We start from the raw sequence: 26,556 nt of genomic DNA on the forward strand, positions 1-26,556 counted from the left end.
AACTTAGAATCGTTTTCTGAACGTCAATTTTTTTTGTCACAACTTGTTTAACACAGCAAGCAATAAGTCATAAAGATGACCTCGGGGCTGAAGCGCGGGGCCCCTTCGAGAGCGGGGCCTGGGGCGGCCGCCCCATTTGCCACCCCCTAACGCCGCCTCTGCACTTTGGCCACGTTGTTGGCAAGCAAGTTTTCAACATGATGTTCTAAATATTTGCACCAAAACCATTGGTTTCCTATGACCTTCACACACAGTTTTACTAAATTTGGTTAAATGTTTGAGATTTGGCTGGTTAAAATGGGCCTAAAGGATGGCAAGTACAACAATGTTTATTTTGTTTTGGAGTGGAGAAAAAGCATAAGGGGACTTAACCTGTGGATGTGAGAGAAATTTATTCATGGTGACAGAAATGTATATTTGAGAGAATGAGTTACAAAAGTGCTTGCTTGTGGAGAACAGATGCAAGATGAAGAGAGACTAAGTGAATATTGTAAGATTTGTATTATCTTCAGCCTATATTGCTTTCGTTCCTATATGTAAACCAGTTGAAATTTTAGAAGGATATATGTCTTTTTCCAATGGTTATAATGTGATATTTCTAGCTATGCAAAATAGAGTTTATACATAAATACACAGCAAGTCTGTAGCACTAGTCCAACATAAACCATTTAAAACAGGTTGATGTTTTTTGAGTGATGGACTGAGCAAAGAACACTTGGAGAGATCTCATGTACATGTTGTCTATCAGTGAAGCTTTGCTTCCATCCACCTTGCAGTCTTAGTGAAAGCAATGCTCATGTGTATATGCACACACACACACTGTACTTTGTTACAATATTTATTTGGACCAGATTTGTGTTTGCACATTATCTTTTAGCGTGATTACACTGTTGAATGTAGGTCATGTAGTCTTACAGCTGGCTGTATGTCAAAGTGACATGTGACAGCACCTCTACCACACCTTGTGAGATACAGTGTGTAATGACATGCCATTCTTGAAATGATATCACATAGGTCTGTTGCATGCTCCTGGAAGTGGAGAATATGGAGCAGAGTGAGGAGAATACTTTGAAGTTGCATTTATGTAAGTCTGAGGCTTGTGACATGTAGCAAAACACACACATATACTAGCAGGACAGCCATGTTAAAGCATCTAACAACACATAGGAAGCTTACAATCCTCATTATTCCGTGATGTATAATAAAGCTATATTGAGAGGATGACAGCAAGGCATATTGACATATGTAAATCTTGGTATCTCCTCATCAGTACAGTCATAGCCTGCCCTTGATGGCAAGGATTTAGAGATCGTTCTCTTGCAATTTCCTGCCTTAAGTTGCTTTATGTGTTATCAGATTGCGGCACAAGTCTTTACATATTTCATCAGAAGAAAAAGTAATTTTGTGCAGAAAAGGTCACCTTGCCACAGGCCTAGACTCAGTGGTGAGTGGAATTCGTGCGGCTATGGATCGCTTTTTTTTTTTTTTTCGCCACCGGCACAGGTCGCCGCTACTTAGGAGACCTTTCACGCAACCGCCCGACGGGTAAAATCGGGCAACGCTCGAGGGAGGGAGGAAATGGTAGGGACTGAGGGGAGTGGGAGAGAGCCTGTGTGGTTTAATATAGACCTCCTTCACTCCCTGTCCCTTCCCTGCTGCTAATTAAGGGATCCCTCCCTTCCACCCTGCAATCAGAATGTCAGATGTGACTTCTGCTTCGACACGTGGCTCGATCTTTGTCTACTTTCCATTACAGGAGCAGCTTCCTTGACTAGGCTAGAGATGGACGTATGGATATAAATTGACTGGATGGCTGTTTTGGTCACGCGATCCTAGTGTTGGTGCGAGGCTACAAATACGTCGGGTTGAGTTATCGGGCTGGCCATCGTGTATGCTCACAATACAAAAGACCGTGGCTGTTACCTCAAGGCAAGTAATCAAACTACTGACTGCGGTAGACGTTCAGAAAGTGCAATAATTGCGTACTACATGCGAAAAACGAATGACTGTTTTAAGTTGTTTTTTTTTGTTTTTTGTTTTTTTTTTCTGCGGAACAGCCAAGTGATGGTCATCTCTTGGTGAAAGGGGAGGAAAATACAGGAAGAACCCCATCCCACGACCGATCTTGCAAATACGTCCTCCGTCGAAAGAGAAATAGGTGTGCCCCGAGAAAATATATGAACCATTTAAGGTTCCGAACTGGACTTATGATGCTGTTGGCGAGCGAGTGGTTGACCACAAGTCCACCTGACTGCCGCATCAGTTGCTGTGCCTCTAATCACAGGGTGAGGTAGGTACCCACATCGCACCAACATCAGACTGCGGAAGGCATCATGGATAGCTGTGCTCTATCTCCTCGCTCTTCTCTTCAAGCCTTACTCAGAAGTTTCATGTGAAGCTATGTGGGGTACTCAAGTGGGCAAATCAGCGTTGTAGAAATACTTTTATGTTGCTTAAAATTTTTTAAATTATAAAAAAATAATTGTAGACGTTTAATGTTTGCAGATAGATCTAAAATTGAGCGGATCAGCCACAGTAGGTGCAAACAACGGATGCAGCCAGCATTAGACGCTAGCTCCGGCATTTCATGGATCACGTGGCCTGATAGGAGGCCAGCAGAAATATGTTTGCGGAGAGCATAATAGCTGTGGATCCTGCGTGATGTTGACATTTAGGGCAGGCACTGTTAGTCCTTTTATTTTATTTTTTTAGAAGCTGGCCATTTACGTGTGTACAGTCCCCTAGAGACTGCTACTGATGCTGAGTCGTGAGTGGCTTACTCAAGCGATTCGAGTTCCGTGTTTGTGTGCTTGTGAGCGTGAAATTGCGTGTGTGTGTGTGTGTTGGGGGAGGTGTCGAATAATCAGGAAAGGTCAATACATCCGCCCTTCCTGCGTTACCTCAAACGATTATCACTTCTTTGCCTCTACAGGCAACCGCCCTCCATTTAAAGAAAATGCACCGGAAATGCGTTTGGTACGTTGCTTCCATTTATGGCACCAAACAGATTTTTTAGCTTCCGATTGACAAGGTTAATTAATGCCTCGTATCAGCCACCCATTGCATGTCCTGCTTTTGACATGTGACAGTTGATATAATAACTGGGTGGCAGCACCTCCACACGCAGACATCAAGGTTGGTCTGATCTGGTCAGGTGTGTCAGGCTGAGGTTAAAGCAGCCATAAACTGTGTTTGTAGACAGATTCGCACCTCTTCCTGATAAGAGATGTGTGAGAGAACTCCACTGGATCGGTTAAAGGGGAAGGAGGAGGTATATAAAGCAAACAATAACGATCATCAAAAGTATAAATGCATGGTATGTCGCGATGAAATCAAGCATCAACAGCAAGTTTCAAATTGAAACCGAATCACACATACAGCATCAGCAGCAAGTTTTTACATGAACTCGGATCACACTTGAACCAAACTTAGGCATGAAATAGTCAGAGAACAACATCTAAATTCTCAGAGAAACCAATAGGCTAATTGGGGAGAGCGAGTGAATGAGAGAGAGATTCGTTGTCTTGATGTGTTGCTGCCCGGAAGACTGATGGTGTGACGGAACGAAAACAGCGCCATGTGAGCGTCTGTCACGCGTCGAACGCTTGCGACAACAGATCGGATGCTATGACGTCACAACTGCCGTAGCGACCACATGCGGCTCAGGGAGGGAGGCTGGCTGGCTGGCTGGCTGCTTGCCCTGGAAACCACTCGGGTGCTTCAACTACATCGGGGTCGTCCGCCGCTCGTATAGTTTTATCAACAGCAGGTCGCACGACTGTCGACACCAACAGGAAAGCAGCGAGGTGACGGAAACTGTGATGACGTGTCAGCGTGCTGAGGCGCATGTCATGACGTCACGCGGAATGTTGCTTGTGTGGACTTGATGCTGACCCTCCTATTCGGACACTTCTAGTTTGTGGTTTAAAAAAAAATCTTCCTTACTAATACACCACAACAGGCGTGAAAAACAAGAACAGTAACAATGACGGCCGGACTGCTGGCAGGGTGGTCCTCGGTCATTGTATCTAGTGAGACAGTGAGTCTGCAAATTAGAGTCGCCTGTAGAGTGCCTAGTCACCTGCAAGAGTGCCCGTTTAACGTCGGAGTAGCTGGCTAGACCGCTGCCTGTCCGGTTGGCAAGGTAAAGTCGTGAGTAAACAATTGCGTCACCGGCATAATCCCAGACTTCAGACAGTCGCCTGTGTCCTTTGTGCCGTGAGTATGAAAGCATACAAACATTCACACGCACGTAAACACACAAGAGCTCTCTCTCTCTCTCACACACACACTGTCGTGGTGCTCTCATTTTGTGAGGGCAACATTAGTAGCCACATTTCCCTTTCACACAAAAGATTAACCTTAGAGGGGTACGACAATTTATGATAAAAGAGTGGAACATATCTATTATGTCATATAAACAAAATATAGTGCAGGTCTTCCAGTGGCGTAGGAACCAGGGGGGCAGCGGGGGCAGCCGCCCCCCCCAAGGAAAATACAGGGGGGGCAGGAATATCCTTTTGCCCCCCCAATATTTGAGACGTAATTCTCACAAAGAGCAAAGAACTGAAGAAAGGTAGGGGAACGTAGAGAGGAGACGGTCATCACCGTCACAAAAGCGGGCCCTGAGGCAAGTGGAGGCTCTAGTCTAACACCTCTGTCTTCCACACTTCGGTCATCACACCGTCACCCAGGTTTACTACTGGTTTGGCGACAACGAGTGATCCTATTAAGTGGCAAACAGTTATTTCTGAAAAGACACAGGGCATGTCTGTATTCTCGCTGTAATACCTGGTTAATGTAAATTGCTCTTATTAGTTCAGGATGGTAATCGCAACAACCTGCCATTTTTGACGAAAATAATCCTTGAATCTTTCTTTTATGGTGGTGGTGAATAAGCGAAAATTGTCAACTGGCTGTAATTCCCATACATACCCGAAACCATGATTATACACTAAAATTCTAACGACAGAGGCCCAATAAATCTGCCGGCCTTTCATTGTAAACATAACATTGTTATGGGTACCTCCCGTGTTCAGGTAACGTTAGTAATCTGCACCAGAACTGAATAATTCTTATAAACGAGTCAGATACAAACTTTCCTCATTCATCCAAAAACGATATTATTTTTAAGCTAACTACCCACGTTTAAAATTAATTTACAACTTTCTCTATATCATTGTATTGTTTCCACCCCAAATTTCAGATCCATACAGAAGAAAAGATTTTAAATTTGTACAAAATATTTTAAGATATCTGTTGGGCTGTTCTTTAATAAAAAATACAGCTTCTTGATTCCTGCACAGGCTTTTAATGCCTTTCCAGATAAATTATCAGTACATCTGGCCCACTTTAGTGGCGATATGAATAAAACGCCTTAATAATTATAACTGGGTTCTACAGTAATCTTGTTTCCAATAAAGCACCAGTTCTGGCCACCATTTTTTAAAACTAGAGTTTATGTTTTATCCTATTAACGGTTAGTCTGCCATGACAGTGTGCATAATTATCATCACGCAGTATTGAATGTCATTGTATTGTTTATTATTAAGGTGAAGCCTACAACACAACTGAAGCGTTGATCTTGCACAGCTGCCCATTGTTAACATGCATGTAACCTGCAGTATGTGATGTTGATGTGGGCCAGATGGCTTCCCAAAAACTGAATAAAAATTATAATCTCTCTCTCTCTCACACACACGCACGCACACACACACGCGCGCGAACACGCACGTGGTTGAATAAATGCAAATCCGCGCACACACAGCCGCGTGCATGCATTCACGCACGCATGTTTCGGATCGATAACTGTCGTCAACTTCATCATTCAGTCGACCTTATGTTACGCGCATAGAATGAACACGAGTGAACGAGGTTCGCATTATTTCTGCTTCCGTCTTCCGCGTGACTACTTCCCTTTGTCTCTCGTGTTCTCCGTTCTCAATTGTTATGCAGTGGCAGTGTTTACGGGCGCACTCACGCACTCACGCACACACGCACGCACAGATGTATGAAGAGCCCAGTAATTATCGTGAGTATCGCTATGGAGCCTCACCTGGTCCTTCACATGTTCTACCTGAAAGCCTCACCTGAGCGTGCCAGCTGGAGGAGTTGATTAGTTTGTTTACAAATGTTCATAATAATCAGTGATGAAACCCAGGCGACTTTGCTGGGCTTATGCTTCCTTGCAGTAGTGGATGCACTGAGAGTGCTGCTCTGCTACAGCTCTCTGGGAAGTAAACCTAAACGCTCATTTTCACAGGGAAACGTAAATATTTTATTTCACGCATCCCCGCGCCTGCATACATACATAGATTGATAGTTTCCAACCGCTGTTAGTTTTCAGATTGTGGCTGGGAACAGAACAAGGTAAACAGCTTAGATATTAGATATTATTATATATTGCTGCGACCACCCCCCTGTTATTACACCGCAGTAGGGTTAGGCTGGGACTACGTGCTACGTGCTACGTGCAGCTGCCGTGACGGGAGGGAGGAGTGGGTGTTGCGCCCCATGCCGAGTGTAAGTGGAAATGCCAAGTGGTACCATTAATGTCAGGCGCAGCTAAAACATTTATGTGATCTAGAATACGGGCCTCAAACAGCATTGAAAAAAGACCTACTTCTAATGGGCGGTTGCATTTCTCACTAACATTATAGAGGTACATCTCAGTAAAATGCAACTAGAGGTCGACGCCGCCGGCAAAATGTCAGGCAACTTCAAAACACACAGACAGCAGGAGTACACGACTGTTTGCTGACTTGTTCGTGACATGGTGTTTATCTTGGCAACAAAAGTAGTTCGCAATTCCTCTTAACAGTTGTATTCAAACAAAGCATTGCATTTAACATTTTGACATCTTAAAGATTATAATTATGTTGGCAGTTTCTGCGTTGACTTAGAAATATATTTTATCGAGTATATTCAGACATAAAACATAAAGTGTTGCAATATTGCATTTAGAGATCATGGGTGAAGCATGTTGTCAACAAGTGACTAGCGTATAGTCAACTGACTAGTTGTGGTTATCGGGACGGTATTGTAACATGCGAATGATTGCGGATGTTTGTGAAATCCTGTTACAGAATGAATGGTTAAGAGACTTCCATCATGTGAAACATAAAATAATTTATAGACCGGAAAAGAAATAAAATAATTTATAGACCGGAAAAGAAATATCAATATCCTCAACATGAACATGATTGACGATGAGCTCTTTGCTATTATTTTAATCTTTCCATCCGTATAACTATTAACTCAATGCTGTAACGGCCTTCGCAAATCGAAAAAAAATTATTCTACGTGATCACCCGACACTTTACGTTCTTGTCTACGTTTCCTGCCAAAACCACTTCTACGTCGTTGCCGGAACTCTTACGGGTAGTCTCCACCTTCCATGACATCACAGCATCCATTACAGTCTTCCATTCACCCACCTACCCGCCCCCATCTCTTTCTACCCACTTTTTTTTCTCTCTCTCTCTCTCTGCCGTCTGCTGGTCCGACATCAGACTGTCACTTAAAGTCTACTTAGGGTGTCCTCAAATGTGGTTTACTGTGCGCTTTTCAAAATCCCAGAACGGTTTAAGACTGCATTATTTTCCTTCTCGAATATTCCTCTCATAGCTAACAAAATTAATCGTTATTGCTCAGCCCTCTGCACATTGTCATAACAAGATCAATCTTTGTTTTCGCTCGTATTCCTATCCCGTTGTAGTCAAATCAATGCTTTCTCTCTTGAGCTCGAGCCCTCAGTAACGTATTGTGTGACAGGATCGATTATTTGGAAATCGTACTTCAGTTCTGAGAGTGGATTCTTTGACTGCTGTCTTCAGCACCACGACAGCACAACAGTCCTGGCGGTAGAAATCGTAATTAGTAGTATTGTAGTAGCAACCACTGCACGCATTCCTGATAATCTCAGCAACTTTGTACTGATCCTATTGTTTCCTATAGTTCTAGGTTCTCTAGAAATGCAATTGCTTTTTACCGGACCCCTCTTCTGTGGCCCACAAAGGGTGCAGGAAGGCTCACCTACACCTCCATCGTTTAGTCAGTCTGGACCCCAGATGTTGGGAAGTTACTCTTGACCTGTCAGCCCGTTATTCTAGGCCAGGGGTGGGAGATATATACGGCCCGAGGAATTATTTGATCCGGCCTCCACAAGGCAATCGCAAATTTCAGTACATCTATAAGTTTTTTTTCATACGAGCAGATGACGGGACAGATACGTATGCTTCTCATCGGCTGCTCGCGGACTATATGGGTAAGTTTGGAGAATTATGCATACCCCAAGCCGAGGGTACTGAAGGTGGCTGTCGATACTTGTAGTGTACTTCGATCATGTCGGCCCATACAATAATAATAAAAAATATAATCGGCTTTGCTGTGTACCTTAGTGAACAGTTCAGGTTACAAATGTCCAATATTATTCCTTCATAGAATTCCAAATGATGAGCAAATGAAAAAGCTTTGGCTGGTAACAATTCGTCTGGGCTTATGAGTTTATTGTTGCACGTGCAAATATATTTATTTGTGTAACATGTGTGCAGACACTTTGTAAATGTCATGAAAGAGGTAAGAGTGTACTAAATAGTCATGATGATGATGATGATTTGAGTGTTCAAAACAAGAACACCAATGAGTAAACGCGCTAATACTAAAAACAAAACAAAACAAAATAAAAAACAAACAAACAAACAAAAAAAAACAAAAAAAAACAAAAAAACAAAACAAAACAAACGGAGGCATGGAAAAGATCAACGATCAAACTGAATGAACATCAATCACATTCAAAATTCACAAACTTCACCAAAACAGTGAACAGTGGTTATTAGAGTCAGGCACCGAGACTCTGGCAGTGCACCATTCAAGTCTTTCTTTTTTTTTAAATTTAAAGTTTGAACGAAGGGCTGCAGCTAGGACCATCATGGCAAACGTGAAAAAAAAACAAAAAACAAAAAAAAACTTGTTCGACAAGTTAGTGATGTGCAGAATCTAGCGGAAACAGGAAGCCAGCGAAGTGCGTGGAGATGCGAACGGTGCGGTCTTCCTCTAATCGCGTCTCTCGCATTAACGGACTCATCGCTGTTTCGTTTCTCGCATGGTCAATAAACCAGAGGCCAGCATTTCCGCCACTGCATCATCACTTTAATGGCTGTCCGCGGTAAATTCCCTGTCGGCCAACCTGTCATCAGGTGCTGCTAATTTTATTTCATTCATTGCATAATTACTGCTCGTCGGCCGTTGTTTACTGATTGATACTTAACTTTTCCCCCGGCAGCTGCTTCTGTAATAGCTCTGCTGCGGTTCCATTCACATAAACACGATGTGTCGGCTTGGAACTTTCATTTAATGCCCTGTCTACAGCAGTCTGTGTCAGTCTATATCTTTGTCTCCCCCAGATAGAACTTTTAATACCTCCGCCTACATGTTGACCTGCGGAAGGTTAATATTACAGATGTCCAACCGATAAAAATGTTAGTGTAACGGGCTATTTAATTAGTTAGTATATGCGTGCAAGTCGACGTGTCCGAAGAAAGACTGTAACATTAAGAATCAAATAGGGACATGAAATATGGATGCGATTTAGAGAGGAATAAAAGGTCAGATTCAAATTTAATAAGAGGATGGCATGCGAATGTGGCGGCAAACGTGGGAAGAATTTCCGACTTAGTGGTACTGTGTCCGAGCAGAGAGAGATGTCTGACAGTTTGGCATTTCACGACCGTGCATATTGAGGGATGTTAAAGATGTCACGTGTACTGATCAGCCACGATATAAGTAAGAAATAACCAGTAGACGGGCAGGCCAAGAAAGAGACGGAAAGGAAGGGCCTGTGAGTCTCGGGCTCAGGTTGGTTGTTATTTTTATGTTGAATTTGGTAGTTGTGCCTAATCTGGTTTCATGTCTTATAAAACTGTCACGTTCAACCTGTTTAAATAAAGACAGACGAAAGATACAAAATGTTTTTTTAATCACACTAGTATATTAAAATAAACGTGCGAATGAATACAAACGAAAGAGAAAGATTTTCTATTATTTTAATAGCTAATAGTCTTACCATTTCGTATGGGTACATCAATATGTCTTCCAGGAATGGGACTAAATTTTGCAAGCAATCTCATGGCATTTCTTCCTAGGTTTCGATGATTGCTTTTTCAATGGTCTGAAATTGGCAACCAACATTATTATTTGCATACCGTGTATTTTGAAACTTTTTTTAAAAAAGGGGATACATGTATGACCTGAAATTTCTTCTGGTCAATCCATATAACGATAATTTGATTTTCCAGCTGTTTTTGTGCATTTTGACACGTGAATGCAGGAAATATTTTTATGAAAAAATGATATCCATTAGAGTGATCTTGCTCTCCAAACTGCTATGAATGAAGATAGAAAACTGGGTTGAAATCATTCAGAGTCCCGTTTACCTAGGCCTTTCAGCAGAGCGGTTTCATTATTGTGATTAAGCTGAAGCCATTACCTGACAGCAGCATTACGAATATTGCTCTTGCTTGTGAATATTGTGCCAGCGTCAGTGACAACCATACGGACCATGAAAATTAAGCCCTTTTCTCACGTGAGAAGACCACGTGCATTGGAGGTGTTATGATTTTCTTTCTTGTCACAAAGCAGATTTCTTTTGGTGTGTGTCATAATTTTTAAACTGTTAAGAGAGCAGATCATTGTGGAATGGTCAGCAAAGGATTCTCTCTCTCTCTCTCTCTCTCTCTCTGTGTTGGGGATGGGTTGGTAGACGGAGGAATTCGGTTGCGTTTTTGGTTTAAAAAAACCTATTTGTGTAACGTTTATATTTAGCATTAGTTAATTATTGACGAAAACACGGGCGCGTCTATACTTTTGCAACGCTCTGTAACACGCCGAGTGTGATCTTATCATCTGTGACTTGTGTTGCCCGTCAAAGGTCATGTTATCATCAGCCCTGGTCTGCCTGCTGACACGTGGTATTTTAGAGTAGAGATGAGCTTTGCCATCACTGACTTACCATGCCGTATCTCCAGGTCAGAGATCCCGTACCATTGCGACAGAAATTGACGAACGGAAATGTCAAGTTTGACAAAACGTCATTTCAAAACACAAAGGTTAGTTAAAGATTGCACAATTGTCTCACAATAGTTTGTAGATGCATATTCAAGGCGAGAATTCGAAATACCCTGCATGTTGTCATAAGGCAGCAATCATAAGAATTTTTGTTTGCTAAATTAGAAAGGCAAATAATAAGTATTCCAAAGCAGGACAAATGCCGAGTTCCGGAACTGTACAGTAAGCGCCATGATGGCGGCGGAAAAGCAAATGGTATAAAAGGGGCGCCAAGGCCTTCCATCTTTTCTTCAGACCAGCAAAACAGCTGCCCTAGCTTTGTACCCTGCAGTTTTCCATTAGCGAAACAGCCTTTTTGTCTAGTCTAGGACTTCGGTCACTGACCTGCTTCATGCGTTAGGCATCTGTATGGTAACAGGAACTATGATAGATAAAGTTAATGAAAAGATTGAAATCTGCAGATTCTGCAACCAGAATGTTCTGACAGGAAAGACTGGTAAGGCACAGAGAAAAGAAATACAAAAAGAGAAGAAAGACATCACAGTGTAATGACATCCATCACGAAGTTCACACAGTACGACACAGGGAGCAGCAGAAACAGTTTCTGTAGTCAGCAGACAAAGAAGAGCTGAATGGGGGAAAATGTATCCGGCAAACATTATCATCCACCCGATACTTTGCTTTAAAGAGCAGCCGAAGCGCATTTTTCAAATGAGTGGTTTTGTCTGTTTAGTCCGTTGTACAGTTAAAAAAGTAAGGTCACTTCTGTTTGCGAGAAACGAACCTATAAAACTCGAGTTTCTCACTAGGACATAGAATGATGCCCAAGCCCTTCTGTCAATACAGAATAGGGATACGAAACGCTTTCATATTACCGTAATGTCATGAATTTGACCTTTTTTTGATCAATATTTGACTTTTGGTTTGTAAAAATATTAATAGTCCTCTTTCTGCTCAGCTGTAGATCAGTGTTTGACTTCATTCTGTTGTCATGTGATGTAGAAATATTAACATTTGACGGCTTGTATTTCTAGAACGGAAGATTATTCGCTCGGATGCTGTGAATCAATATCTTGTAGGGAATGTAACACAGCCGTTTGAAAAACAAAAAAAGTTGAACTCGAGTTGGACTTTAAGGCGAGAAGAAGCCCACCAACGACCAAGGACAACGAGACGGGGGAAAGCAAGAAAGATGGAAAACAGAGAGACAAGCAGGAAATATTAAAGAAATAGAAACATAATGCAGCATCCTGCGGGGACGAACCATCTGCTGTGGTAGAATTCTGATCAGTGTTTCAACGGCGAGCCACGATCACCAAAGATATCACAAAAGACTACAAGAGGCGAATAGGAATCTGGCAGCTACTAAGCTCGTAGCTCGATAGGACAGACAGGTCCTGAAAGGTCAACTGACAGCAAGAGTTCAGGGCTATGCAAGATTGACAACATCTCTAGGCTGTGAAAGGTTATGGCAAAACTTATGCATGATTTACTAGCACGTGATTGCCAAGTGGCAAGGCAAAGGACAAAAGGAGGATGGTGACATGACTGACCTACTACTAACCTTATTCTACTTCTACAAAGAAAACCTCGCTGTTGATATTTATTTTTTGTAAGAAGAATGAGGTTCACAAATAAACCGACATAACAAAATATATTTATTGGGTTTTAAAAAAATTGTTTCCTGTCACTTCTTTAGTAGGCTCATGTATAAGCTATACATCAGACTTTCTTCAAATTTTTTTTACCCGTCTGATGCATCTATAAGGTAGTGTCTTTGCTGATTTATTATTTGGAGACATTGTCTGAAATTACATGTCTGAAACTTTCGTTCACCAAACATTACTTGATGTCACGCCGATTGCTGTCACCTTCATTGTAGAGACCGTTGACCACACCTCCATCTAAGAAATTCAGTGGTGCCACCTGCGTTTAGGAAGGTCATTAACAAAGTGTTGACGTTGCCATGGTTTCCAGGGTGGGCCTCGATGGGAGATTGCGTCACGAGTTGCATCACTTGCTGCGTCATTTTCCATGTCGCCCTGTTTCGTCTGAGGATAATAAATAAATAATAAACAAATACCACATTTAGCACAATAAATAGCTTCAGCCAGACCATGGACGTGTATTGATGGACTGATGTCTGTATGCCGAGACTCACTCTTGGCCTCTTGCTAAGTGATCCGCTATTAGTCTCGGCTAGCCGTAACAAAGAATGTGAATAAACCGGAAGCTATGTCGCTTAATGCCTCGTTTTAGTAGTTACTCTGAAATGTGACTAAACCGGAAGCTTACTGGTATGGAGCCTCGTTCTAGCAGTTAAGTGAAAAAAAAAATCGTCTGCCAGCTGTCCAGGAGATATAAATTCGTGGCCAGACTCGAGGCGCTATACAAGACTCAAGGATGGAAGGAGAGAATGTGAAGACTGAACCTTGTTACTGGTGAACTGTAAACGGATCTCAACGCGAAAGACAGGGAGCGAGCTTTTGACGAAGGTGTAGTATGCAGGACACAGTTCTCTTCTGACAGGAATTATTCTGTGGTCGGACTGCTGCTTCTTAATTAAACTTTATTCTCTTGGTGATCTTGCCATTTTCTTTTTTTTTCTGGACTGTGCAAGAACTCTGATGTCGATAGCTTCGTTGTGGGTGGAGGGGAGGCAGCTACATCAGCGAGTCTCGTGCACAAGTGGAAGGATGATTACTTTGCCACCGCCTCTTCTCCCACCCCGAATAAGCTTCTTAAGACTGTTCTTAACTAAACATAGTGTCAAAGCGTCAGACCTCCGAAGCGTCCCACAGTGCCACTGTATTGTAAGGTATCAACAATGTATTGGTACATGCATTGACAAACATCTTTGGACTTGGCTCAGCATGTAGCCCAAAGTTCTAATATCCTGAACGTTGGCTCCCAAACCATTGGCTTCCCGTGGCACGAAGAACTTTGTCAAACTTGATCGACGGGAATTTCTCGGTTCAGAAACGGTACTCTACTCCTGACATGCAAGTCTCTTGAGAAGAGGGCTAAAGATTCAGGTCGTGTCCGATGAGGGTTCCGCCGTATTAAACACATTGGTGCGATAACAGCGGACATCTCTGAACTATCACGGTTTTACGGAGATTTTAGGGATAGTCTGGTGTGTGTGTGTTTGCATTATCATCGAACAAATTATATAAATATATCGAGTAGGGGCCTTGCTAAAGTACTTGTCTTGTACGTCCATTGACCTTACGTCATATGTAGAAGTCCATTGAACTTTTTGAACAGTTATATCGACATCATCTCGACATCAGTAAACACCATTCTAGTAGCTGATTGACATAAATACTGTTGTAGAAGTTCGTTAGCTACGCCTCAATCATTGTCGTCACTTGCATTGAAGAAGACCACGATGTCACCTCGAAAGACCAGTTTTGTAGAAGTCATCTCCAGTGACCAATTATATTGACTTCTCCTCCATGGTAGAAGTTTCCCTGAAGTTCCGTAGAGAATACGTCCGACCTCTTCCTCTGACCTGTCTTTAAGTGCTACCGCGTGTTCCGTGACTAGCATGTGGATGTGACTGTCAATAACGGAAGCTGTTACTTATTCGCAAATTACTATTGTTGATAGAATGGCACCGATATGCTGTAGGTAAATGTTGCTTGATTTGGGATATGTGACGTGGAACTCTAGCTTTTGAGCAATAACATATGGACACATGATTTTTAGTTATTGTGCAGCGAAACAATGAAACTTTCTCCCTTTCCATATCCGCCACCTACCCACTATTGAATCCTTTAAACGTGCACTGAAAACACACCTTTTCCGTAGACATTACTCCTAACTTTTCCCACCATGCTAGTCTTTTGTCACACCCTTCTCTGCTCGTCTTCCTTTTGTGATATCATGTTACTCTCAGTTCTTGTTATTTGATTTCTCTTTGCGTTTTTTGTACTTGATTTTATTCTTTGTTAGTACTGTTGTTTATTCTTTTATAGTTCGTATGTTATTTGTTTGTTTTCCTATCCCTCGTATGCTGCCCAAGTTTCGTTCTTGTTCTTAGGCGCTAAGAGCATGCTCCATAGGAGTGTGAGTATGCGCTTTACAAATTTTGCATTTATCATTATTATTGTGGGACATAAGCACGTGACCTGTAGCTGTACGTAGCTGATGAACTGTAACTGTGTGACGTGCATCAGTGGAGGATGGGCATTATGGGCATCAGCATATCGCGCATGATCGCGTGGTCAGTCGTCCGTTTCTACGCGCTGTCTCCAGTGGCACATTGACGAGACTAAGATGCGCGTGTTATCATTGATAGCCACGCCATGCATGGAGAGAAACATTTAGTTGATAAAAGTAAATGTTGTGCACATCGCAGAAGGGCAATAAGACGCGACACAATACCACGAACTTTATTCAGCAGAGCAACATTTATAACAAAATTTTTTTAAAGAAAAAACACGCCACAAACGTCGTTTAAAAAACGTGAAAAGTGTAGTCGAAACACACACACACACGCACGCCCGCAGACACAAATGCTCACTGGTGGCGCCAAACATCCCCGAGTAGCGTTCCCAAGTCGAGAAACACACTCCACATGGCGAGACCGCAAACTTCAGGCCACAACATATGCTCTCGTGCAATGCCGGGGTGAGGGTGAGACTAGTTGAGACGGAGCCAGACTGGCTGGTCACCGGTACTCGTCACAACACAAAACCGCCCGCAGCTGTTGTCCGATACCGCACACTCCTCCCTCACTCTCTCTGACACTTGGTCAGCCATATCGATCACCTAGTGGTTCATATTCCGATGGAATCTTCACATGCTCCAATATTCATCCCTGCAACGATAAAAGTTGTTTATTCCCAGAGTAAAACTGTCCAGGATGGGGCGAGCGAGAGGGGAGTATGCAATTACTGATAAAGAAATCTCTGCGTGGCTCTGATCAATAGCGATTGTTGAAAAATAAAAAAAATTGGTTGGTAAGGCTCTACTTGCCATGCACGAATACTTTTGTTAAAACGTTATTATCAAAGGGCGTTACAGTCCAGATGTCCAGTCGTCGTCCTGAAACATGATCAAGAGACACTCCCTCCTAATCACCCAGTAGTCACGGTCAGCGCCTGGACGCCACCCTCCCCGTCCTGGCGGTTGGGGAGAGGGGGCAAGAGGGCGACAAGAGAAGAAATCATTGGAAGGGTTGGTCTGTTGGCGGTGATGATTTGATTTCGTCGTCAGCACTTGCACTTATCCTGACATTAAACCTGACTCTATCGCTCCTGAGAGAGTCGAATACTCGAAGAGGCCACGCACGCGAACGCAGGGTAGAAAAAGGCAGGCATAGAGGGCATCGGGAACATCATGCCGAAAATGGCGGGAGTAAAGGAGCAGGTCATGTAGTGCTGGCGGGAGTAACGGGGAGGTAGGACTGGGGTAGGTGGGTAGAGGGAAAGAATAAAGAAAAGTGGTACAGGATAAAAGTGAATTTTGAATAAGGACACACACACATGAACCAAAATTATTTACGTGCTATTATCTCTGGGACAATGACTCTGTATTGTGGTGGTGATGATACACAGATGGGCGTGTGTGTGTGTGATTGCAGGACGCGGAAGGTTGGACAACGAGATTTGCAAGCCACTGACAGTAATTATTTAGCCCCAGACAATATATACCAGAGACAGTGATGGTGGCAAGAACCATCCTGCAGACTCAGTGCACTGTTGTTACGGCGCTTGTAAATTTACGATGGCAATACTTTTCCTGGGCAATAGCGGGGTGCCGGTCTGCTTGTTCGCCTTGTGGTCGATCAGTCTCTCCTATTGTCTCTACTCTTTCTTTCTACCTTCCCCTCTCCCCGTTTCTCTCAACTAGCGTGTGTATATGTGGCAGTGGCAAAGATGATCAGTTTTTTACGGGGGTAGGGGAGGAATAAATTCCATGGTGACAGTGAACAACTTTCACATTCTTTCCTCCTCAGTGGGTTTTTGTTGTTATTGTTGAGCAGGCAGCTCCCCCCTTGCCCTCCTCCCCCTGGTTCTTACACCACGTACTGTGTGTATGTGTGGACGTTCTTTTGTGCGCGAGCTCCCATGTGTGCGTAAAATAATGGAAGAGGGTTGGAGGAGAGAGCAAGAGACCTAACCTGTCTCAAAATCTGTCATTTTCAGTGAGACTTTCCAGACACCTGTTACTTTACTGTGACGTCACCCGCTGGCTGAGACTCAAGTGACTGCCGAACAACGCGCTGTTTCGAACGCCACCAAGTCGTCTCTGATGTCAAGCACCTGTCAATGGTGGTGACGACGTACGCCGCCTGTCCTACGAACAAAAGCCACATCATGGCCACGCACTATGTCGTCACTGGTGCTTGCGGAAGCCAACTGCCTGGTATGTCACCCGTCATCTGACTGTCTATTGGACGATGCGACTGGCTGTGTGAGACGTCACTGGTCTCCGCTGACTCCCCGAGGCACGACACCAGTCACATCCCCAGACAGTCCCTTCGCAACATCGCGCCCAGCTAGGCGACTTCTGTCAAGACACGAAGCAGGTGTTCGCAGGTGTGATCTGACGGTTGAGTTAAAAGACTTTCAGCTGGGGAATCTCCCGCCGTCATCCCGTCACTCTCGCGGACCTGTTACCAGGCAACGTATTCATTGTCATCACTCCGGCGCTGCAGATTCTCTAGAACTGATGTCATGTGACTTCATCACACATTAGTGACCTCGCCATCTCTAGCCTGCGGATATTTTCTTTTGTCATAGCAGATGACTACTGACGTGATAGCATCTACCATATAGCCTTCACAGCGTCAGATCGATGATCATCTAGATGGGTATGGCAATAACGTGGTTGACGTGCAGTACCAAAAACTAGCTTGTGACACAGACTTGCTTGTCATCAAGTGTGGCATCATTTGTGTCACGATGCGGTAAAGCCTGGCTCCGTATAGAAATCTGTTTCTCTCCATGTGATAACGTTCGAATTCTGACACACTAGCATCTTATCCTGACACAGCGTGTGATAACACACGAATTCTGAAAGACCAACATTGTGTTCGGACACTGTGACATCCCATGAATTCTGACACAGCATGTGATGACATGTGAATTCTGACAAACATCTTGTTCTGGAACGGCAGCTCCTAGTTTCACACTTCATTCGTGCCGTCTAACAGACAGGCAAACTGTAAAAGAGAACATAATGAGAACAAGATAACGTGGCTTGTTAAACAACACCAAAAAACAGCCATTATACTTTCTGATCTCCATGGTTTCCCTCGGCGAAAGCCACATGTCAGCTACCGCTCCCTCCATCAGCAGCAACAACAGCATCAGCAGCAGCGACAATAGCTCCGCAAGTGTAGGGATTACAGGTGCCGGTTGACTCCCTTTTGTTTGCTGTGCTTTCCTCTATTATTGTCACTATTTTCTTTCTATTATTTATATGTACTTTTGCACGTATTTTACGTAATCATACGATGTTTTTATAAGCACATATTATGTTTGTAGATACAACGTGCATTTATGTATCTACAGACTGTCTTCAAAAACATACGCACTTTTATTCCTCTCTGTATCTGTCTTTCTGCACACATCTTGAAGCTTTTGCAGACGAGAGGGGGCAATACCAAAGAAATTCAGGTTTGCTGATTGTACACAGTACTGTAATACGGATGCCATAGTTAGAAAGCCATGGAGAAATTCAGCTCCTCCACATAGAACTGTCACCAATCTCAGTTTACTAATACAATCACACGACAAGCAAATAACTCCCTACCTGTAGAGGACACTCGGAGCTGTTACGTGTCATTCTCAAACAGAACATCTTGGGTTGGAATCCCAAGACTTAAGTAACAGTTACTGTCTAGTTTGTAACACCGGACCTGTCCTATCTGTTCTTTATTGCCATGCAACACAAAGTCCCCTTGCAAACTCCAAACGTTACCTTTTAGCCCCATCCCCACCCTACTCCACCTCCCTAACTCTTACCTCTTCTCCTGGGGCGTTGTTATGAAACAAGGGTAGGTCTCTGCCCCGGGACAACATGGGGAACTCAATGACAAGCAATTTATGTCCGAAGTTAGAAAGCAGCGTCCAGACCCTGCTGATGGTATTTTACCCCCTGAGACCGTGTTATAAAGCGGTGGCATAGATACCCTGGGGTAAAGATCGAAACATAAAGTGATGTCCGCAGGGTCTCGGCATCGCATTGAAGCTACGAAAACAAAACGCTTTTCCCTCATGTTGCCTTGGGGATACGATTTACCCTCGCTTCATAGCTGTAGCCCCTGCTGACTTACCGACCTGTATGATGCTGCTGTTGTCATGTCTGCTAGGTTCAGGCAAAACTACCCTTGTGCATGTGACCATTTGGAACTTAAGATGAAAACACGCAATCTCTCTCTCTTTGAATGTGTGTACAGAAAGGTCCCTTTGCTATGGACGTGTGTTGTGCCCTGTTTGCCGAAAGTAATAAAATTTTCACACTATTGATTTCTTACCCAAATGAAAATCAAATTGTGCTCCCCCCTTTAAAGAGTTCCCAGACACATTTATATCTGTGCGCAAAACATCGTTATCTTCCCAGACTCAAGCCAACATCTGTCCCAGACTCGTGTGGCCTCTAGAAGGCTGCGGTCTTTTTTTTTTCTTTTTTTTTTTTTCCATTGCCTGATTTACGTAATGTACTCCCCCAGTTGTTGAATAAATACCAGACCTCACTCCGAACGACTGAAGAATCGTAGGATTACTTTCATTACTAAATAGATTCTTCTTTAAATTGACTTTTTTTACGTTTAGTTTCCACGGCTCATGCGTTGCTTTACTTTACAGACTCAAACACGAGACTACAGCACGTGGTGCACGTGGAAGAAGTGGTCGTGCTGGCCGTCATCGTCACCCTGTGGGTAGTGGCGGTGGTGGTCTTCCTGCGCAAGTGGGCCAGCATTCGTATCCTTCAGCCGATGGAGCCGCGCTACAAGCACGCGCCTAAGAACCTGGACCACGTGCGCGTAGTGAAGCGCGTGCAGGACAGCGTTATCTACAAGAACTACAGCCGCAAGATGTCCATCACCATGGTAGCGCGCGAGAAGAGGCGGCTGCAGCGCATGCATACAGTGCCCTGCATGAGCGCATTGCCCACGATTCACATGGAGGAAGTGACGTCAGAGATGTAAAGGGGGAGCACTCCCGAAACGTGTTCCGGTGATAGGTAAAGCACTGCCCTGACTTAGCACTTGCCTACACACCATGATGTGTTTGTGACAGGTACATCGTATTGTTCCTAATGAAGGACACTGGGTGAAACCCTTTTTAAAGCACTTTCAACTTCCAAGGGGTCAGAGTGGACTCCGATATAAATAATTCGTGCTAGCACTCTGTGGACTAAACAAAATCCACAGAGTAGATAATGCTAGTACTTCGTGAAGTACACTGAGCTCGCCTTCATTGGAAAGTGCACATTTTTATTATTTGTTGTTATTATCTACAGCCAGATGTCTTATTTCTGAAACATCGTCTACCGGGAATAATAACATCTCCCGACTTTGGAGTATGCTTGTGCCCATCCCTCTATTTACAAACTCACGATTTACGACTTCCGAAACCAGATAAATGATTAGAAAAAGATTTACGACTTAAGGGACCACGCTGCCAACAACACCTGGTCTAAGGAATGCTGTGGTCGAAAACATTACCTAGCCCGAAAGTATCTGGATGGGACTGTCTATGGGGTTGTAAATGTTATAAAGTGCAGATAGGTGTTAGGTGTGGCTTGCAAATGGAAATCAATTAATAACACAATGAAATAATTAGTGAATATATCTCCTCGGTTGGAACCTCTGAGAGCGTGTGTATATACAGTAAAACTAAACACTTTACCACTGGCCAGTTTTAGTGTTTTAATTTGAGTTGTTAGGTAGGAGCAAGAAAGGAATAAATTAAACTTTTACGTAATTACACTCAAATTTTCTTCTTTTCGGGCTCCTTCAAATTCCAGTTGTTCAAAGTCAACTGTTAGAAATTGACTGGTTAATATATGTGTCCAGTATTCTCGTATGGCCACTAGGGAAAGCAATATAACGAGCTGGACATGTGGAAATGCGCGTTAAAATACTTCTTTCTTTCCTTCTCTTTCTCCTTCATGACACAGATGAAAGTGGAGTTAAGAAACATTCATGCACTCGTATGAAATGATCGCCTCCAACATATATTCAGTTAATTCCACCACTCCCGAGTAACTTTTTCTCAAAGACAGTATATTTTAAGCCTTTAAATAGGAATCGTTGATTTAAGCTTTACTTGGAGGAAGAAGAGTGATGCTTTGCTGCGTTTAGTTCGCTAATATAGAGTTAGCAGTTTTGCATACCAGTGTAGAAGAAACAGAGCATTTAGTCAATATATAATGTGTAAATGTTCACTAAATGCTAAAAGCAGCATTCACAATGTTCTCTATGCTTGTGTGGAACGTTAAAAACAGATGTACACGTGTCTGCGTCTCCTTGTTCATACACGAAAAGTGCCCGTAGGCCGTGTTCACCTACTGACATGTACATGTATCTTTTAATGTACGGAAAAGAATTACGAACGAGAAAGCCAGATTGACCCCGTAACGTCATGGACCCTTGTTAAAAGCTTTATGTTAGTTTAATAAAGAAGAGTTTATTTCTACAACATGCAGGGTATAAAGCAGATAAAACGTGCTGCAACAAACTTAATGTTTACAGATTGTGCCGTTGTAAACGGTGCCGTGTCTCAACAACTGTCGGCGACTTGACCACGGTCACAGCTTCATGCGGTTACTGATGGTCACGTGTGTTGAGTGTGGTGACCGACGATGGCTTACATGTGATGTTTTATAGTTATCGTACGATACGCCAGTATTAGTGATCGGTCAGAGCCGTCATCGTGTGATGATGCACTGTTGCTTTTAGCCACTTGTTTGCTTTTCCCTCCACGTTTTTTTTTTTTTTCTTTTCTCGGTTTTCACAGTCTAAGCTTCTGATAATGTGCCTTTCATTCTAATACACACGTGAAAAATTATTGTTCTAGAATGTACTTACTGTGGTAGGTGAGGGTGGCGGAGTCCACCACCGATCGTTCGCTACGTGTGCGAACAGAGGCTCCAGGGTGGGCAGGTGATTCTCATGAATGCCTTTTCGGCCACGAAACACACCTCTTCAAGCAGAGGAACTTCGCTACGCAGTCTCCAGGCGGAGTTCCTCACTCTTAACGGATATATAACCTCCCGAGATTTTCAGCAAAAACAAGGAAACAGGCGATAACATATACAGAAGCACCGGGCACATTAGTTTGACCAAGTTACAGGAACCGGCCTTGCAGTAATTTTTCGATTGTCATATTCATCTTTTTTCTAGAAACTCTTTCCTCACCAGCACCACGCGCGCGCACACACGGCGAGAATTCGATCACGAAACGTCAAGATGACCCCTTATACCCTACCCCAATTAAAAAAAATATTCTTAAAGATCACGTAATTCCAGCGCCCATAATTAGTATGGCGTTCAGTCTTGACTATAACGTAGACGGATGAGGGTGTTTCCAGGTTAAAGCAGATTATCCCGGAAGCTGTGCAGCAACTCGCTGGGGACTACCTGTACAGCTAATTTATAATTTTGACTGCTACACTTTAGCGTCACGATGCGGACCTGACCACCAAGGTCCAAGTAGCACCGAGAATGGGATGCCGGGAGTTTGAATTCTGGCTCCGACACACCAGCCTTTGGAAGTAACTTATCTCGACTTGAATTAAAGCGCACATTGAAAACAATTTTTCTAAGTATATTTAAATTGCGATGGTGGATCAGATACTAGAATAAGTTTTCATTTAGTTTAATGCATAATATTGTCTACAAAAGAAAAATGAACAGTAAAACAATTGAATATATTTTATCATCAATCAAAAGTAAGCACTTCTCTAATATGGCAACTACTGCTAAACAATTAAATTCACAAGACATACAAACGTGCACTCACTAAAAAAGAAGTTTTAAAGTACTTTTATTTCATATGTACACATATTCTCAACCATTTTGACATTGGGAAAAAAAGCCAGCCACAAAAGACTCTTGCAAAAACAAGCAGACAAAAGTTGCATAATCATTATGCAGATACATCGGCAGAAGTGACAGACATTTTACAAATTATTTTTCCCATTACCATCATCATAGGTAGGCCAACAAAAATAAAAACAGAATTGTTAAAAATGTAGCACCAGCATTCAACCACCACTCACCCATTAAATTTTGATAACAATTCACAATCTGTGTGTTATGTGTTCAACATGCATCATCTTTGGGATGAGAGGGAGGGAGGGGCCCAAGTCTAGAAATTGCAACCAACCCAGCGTCGTGCATTATCTTCATAACCAAGAAATGAAGAGTGGCTCCATTACAGGAGCTATGACATTAGCATATATTTACAGGGAACAAAATGTACAGTCCTAATGCAATTTAACAGATCTTGTCTGGCGCTGGAGGCTGGATCGGTGTTTACATGAAACAATTAACAGCTTACTCTTCCATTCATTCACTTGCCTTTTCACTCATGATCCCCGGTACCTATAGTGACTACACAGAAAACCTATTCATGCCTCTCTGAATTTCTCAAAGTTCCATGACTTGGGGGAAAAAAAAGAAATGAAAAGCCAAATGCCACTCCAAAAATGACTGGATTTTTGCATTCCAGCTCGAATCAGTACAGTTTGCAATGTTTAACACAACCATTCACATTAACCCTTGGAAAAAAACATGAAATGTATTTCATTTTTTTCTTTTTTCTGCCCACAACCATTTTAATGGACATACGATGGGTTTAAAAAAAAGTGTTTATGATTCTTATTATCGCCATGCTGGTGTTGCTTCAGTAGTAATTTGTGGCTCAACTTAAGGGATATGACTATGGCCAGCCAAATCATACAGTATGCATTTACTGACAAGTTACCAAGTATGGTGACAACCTGCTGACTCCACCTGCCAGTGACAGCCAAGTTTAAATTTAATGCTGTGCAAGCCACATACAACCAAGAAAATGAAAAGCATAAAACTCATACTATTACACAAGTTATCTTTGTAGTGACTGGTATAGGCATGGCGAGTCATTTTTATCCCAAGAAGTCACTCATCTGGTCGATAATATATAAAGATTAAAACCATCACAATGCACAATTTCACAGGTGTGCAAAACTACAAGAGGTCTGAGAAAACACTGGTCTGATGATAGTTCGTGAACATAGGCCTCTGAACGCTTTTAACACCAGAATTTCAGTTCATGTGCTTTTTAGTCATTGTACAACATGCCCCTATTCCGAGACAAGTGGAAACGGCAGACAAACAAGCCTGTCCATGGACGGTGAGTTACTAGGCAAATGCTATCAGCAGCTGACTATATTCCTTTCAAAGCATCTAAATCTTCACTACACATTACCAATAATCCAAACATAAGGAAAGGTTAGGGAATTGCTAGTTTTTCTCTCTGGCCGTCTAAAACATTGCAGTTTTTCAATTCTTCAAGTATGCATGTACACTTGCAAATACTTTCGTTTCCTGCTCTCGATTAAAACTTGCTGCTGACTGAACAGTGCTAAATATGGGAAAATGTTAAGTACAAGGCTCATAAAAACATTAATCTACAGAACTCATTTCTGCTGTGGAAAACTGCATGCGTGTAGTAGCAGTTATAGTAAGCAACAAAAAACGTCAAGCCCAATTATTGTTGCAAAACTTATCACAGATGGTCTTTTATTCATAAAATGCTTTACAAGTCATAAAGCACTTTTATTATATTCTCTCCGTTCTGATGGTATACCTTCCAATTTTAAAATATCAGCTGCTCTAGCAGTTGATTTAAAAATACTTTATTCCTGTCAAGAAAGCTTCAGGTTTTGCTGTTTAATTATGAGCTAGACAATTAGCACTTTTATCACAAGGTAAAGATGTCCATCAATCCCTTTCCACTCACTGAAAGCATAAGAATGACATTTCAATGAAATCAACTGCTCTCTACTTAGCTCTTCCATGTGAGCTTTGGTATACCTTGCAGACACAAAAGGCCTTCATTCCAGTTATTACTTGTAAATGATGACTAAAAGAACGAAATCGCCCCCTTTTCAAACATGTCTTAGAAAATTATATAAAGACTTAAATATTTCCAACCCTGTTCTTGTGGGAAGACGACGAAGGAAAAGGAAAACATTTGCTTTTGAAACAAACGTCATCAGCCTTACACAGTACTAGATGTGTTCACCCACAGAGCACAGACAACGTATGGTTGATTTTAACTTTTACTATAGTAATGTCAAAAATCTATTGTGGCAGATGGGGGAAATTTTTTTAAAAATTAAACATGACACAATGACTAGCCGATGCTGTCTTATGAACAGAAGCCCTTTGCCGCACAATCTACAGGTCACAAAAACAGTTTATCTTTTGTCCAACCATCAATCCCAGACTACAAGAATGGATTGTATTCATCTAACCCTGACCAAGATGAAAGCCATATGAAATCCAATAAATCAATGCTCACAGTTCAGAGTAAATTTTGTAACAATCATTAAAAAACATTTTTCATGGTGAGAGATTTCAAAGACAGGAAAATGGGAGGGTAACAAGACCAGCTGACATCATCTGGAATAAATGGCAGATCATGTGTCAGGCAGTGACTTCACTAAAAGATAACAAGAGGCACAGGGAAAAAAGTGAACATTTTATAGGTCATGGGGCAATGATTTCCTTTGGCCTTGTAACCAAAGATAAGCGGTCTGCTATAACTCCCTTGCAAGTATCAGAACCATCCTGCGGCATCGGGATCCCAGGGGAAAAAACCCATTGCCACAGTTTCTAACATCACATTTTTTTTTCAAGTACACAATACTCATTCCTTTCAACAACCATCCATACGTAAACATACAGCAATAGTGTTTAAAGAGTCAACCTTCTGTTGCATGCTTAAGTCCACAGCATATAATAGGAAACAAGTCATTGCCATACACAAAAAAGAAAGAAAAAAACCCAATCATGACCTCAAACAATGTATGTACAGTAAGCTTTCTGTACACAAAACCTTTCCCCTTTGAAAAGGAGGGGTTGAGGGGAGGAAAATAAATACATCATACAATGTGAAGCTAACACCTGCTGAAGGGTCAGCTCTCTTCCTCTCCTTCCCTTAGCCACACAAAGAACTGAGTAGTGTTTAGTTTTGCAACACCTTTTCCCTCCTGTTCCGCTGGGTCATCACTGGCTGCCCATCGGTTGAAGGAATCTTCATTAATAATCTCTTCGTCATACAAAATGTCAAAGAAATTACGAAGAAGACCTGTTTTTAACACAAACACAAAAGAGATCAATACATTGTCACAAAATGCTTATCAAGGGATATTTCAGATTCTTAACACTTTTTACAGCACCTTCAAAAACGACTACCATCACTTCTAATAATTGATTTGACAACTCCCAAGAAAATTAATGGATCACTTTGATTTGAAACG

The 26,556-nt window shown here is 42.4% G+C and overlaps 1 protein-coding gene and 1 long non-coding RNA gene across 2 annotated transcripts in view; one reads left to right on the forward strand and one right to left on the reverse strand.

Moving 5' to 3' along the window:
• Positions 1–38: 38 nt before the first annotated feature.
• Positions 39–18,316, forward strand: LOC112557099. The gene is made up of 3 exons (XR_003097892.1): positions 39–2,290; positions 2,506–4,218; positions 17,220–18,316. It is a non-coding gene; the product is annotated as an uncharacterized LOC112557099 (long non-coding RNA).
• A 4,739-nt stretch (positions 18,317–23,055) lies between these two features.
• Positions 23,056–26,556, reverse strand: part of LOC112557091 (eukaryotic translation initiation factor 4 gamma 1-like) — a 40,427-nt gene continuing 36,926 nt past the window's right edge. Inside the window, exon 31 of the mRNA XM_025226726.1 lies at positions 23,056–26,384. Coding sequence (XP_025082511.1) covers positions 26,212–26,384 — 173 coding nt within the window. The 3' untranslated portion in view covers positions 23,056–26,211. The remainder of the gene's footprint in view (positions 26,385–26,556) is intronic.

Source organism: Pomacea canaliculata, linkage group LG2 (genome assembly GCF_003073045.1).
Source record: "Pomacea canaliculata isolate SZHN2017 linkage group LG2, ASM307304v1, whole genome shotgun sequence".
NCBI classification, from domain to species: domain Eukaryota; kingdom Metazoa; phylum Mollusca; class Gastropoda; order Architaenioglossa; family Ampullariidae; genus Pomacea; species Pomacea canaliculata.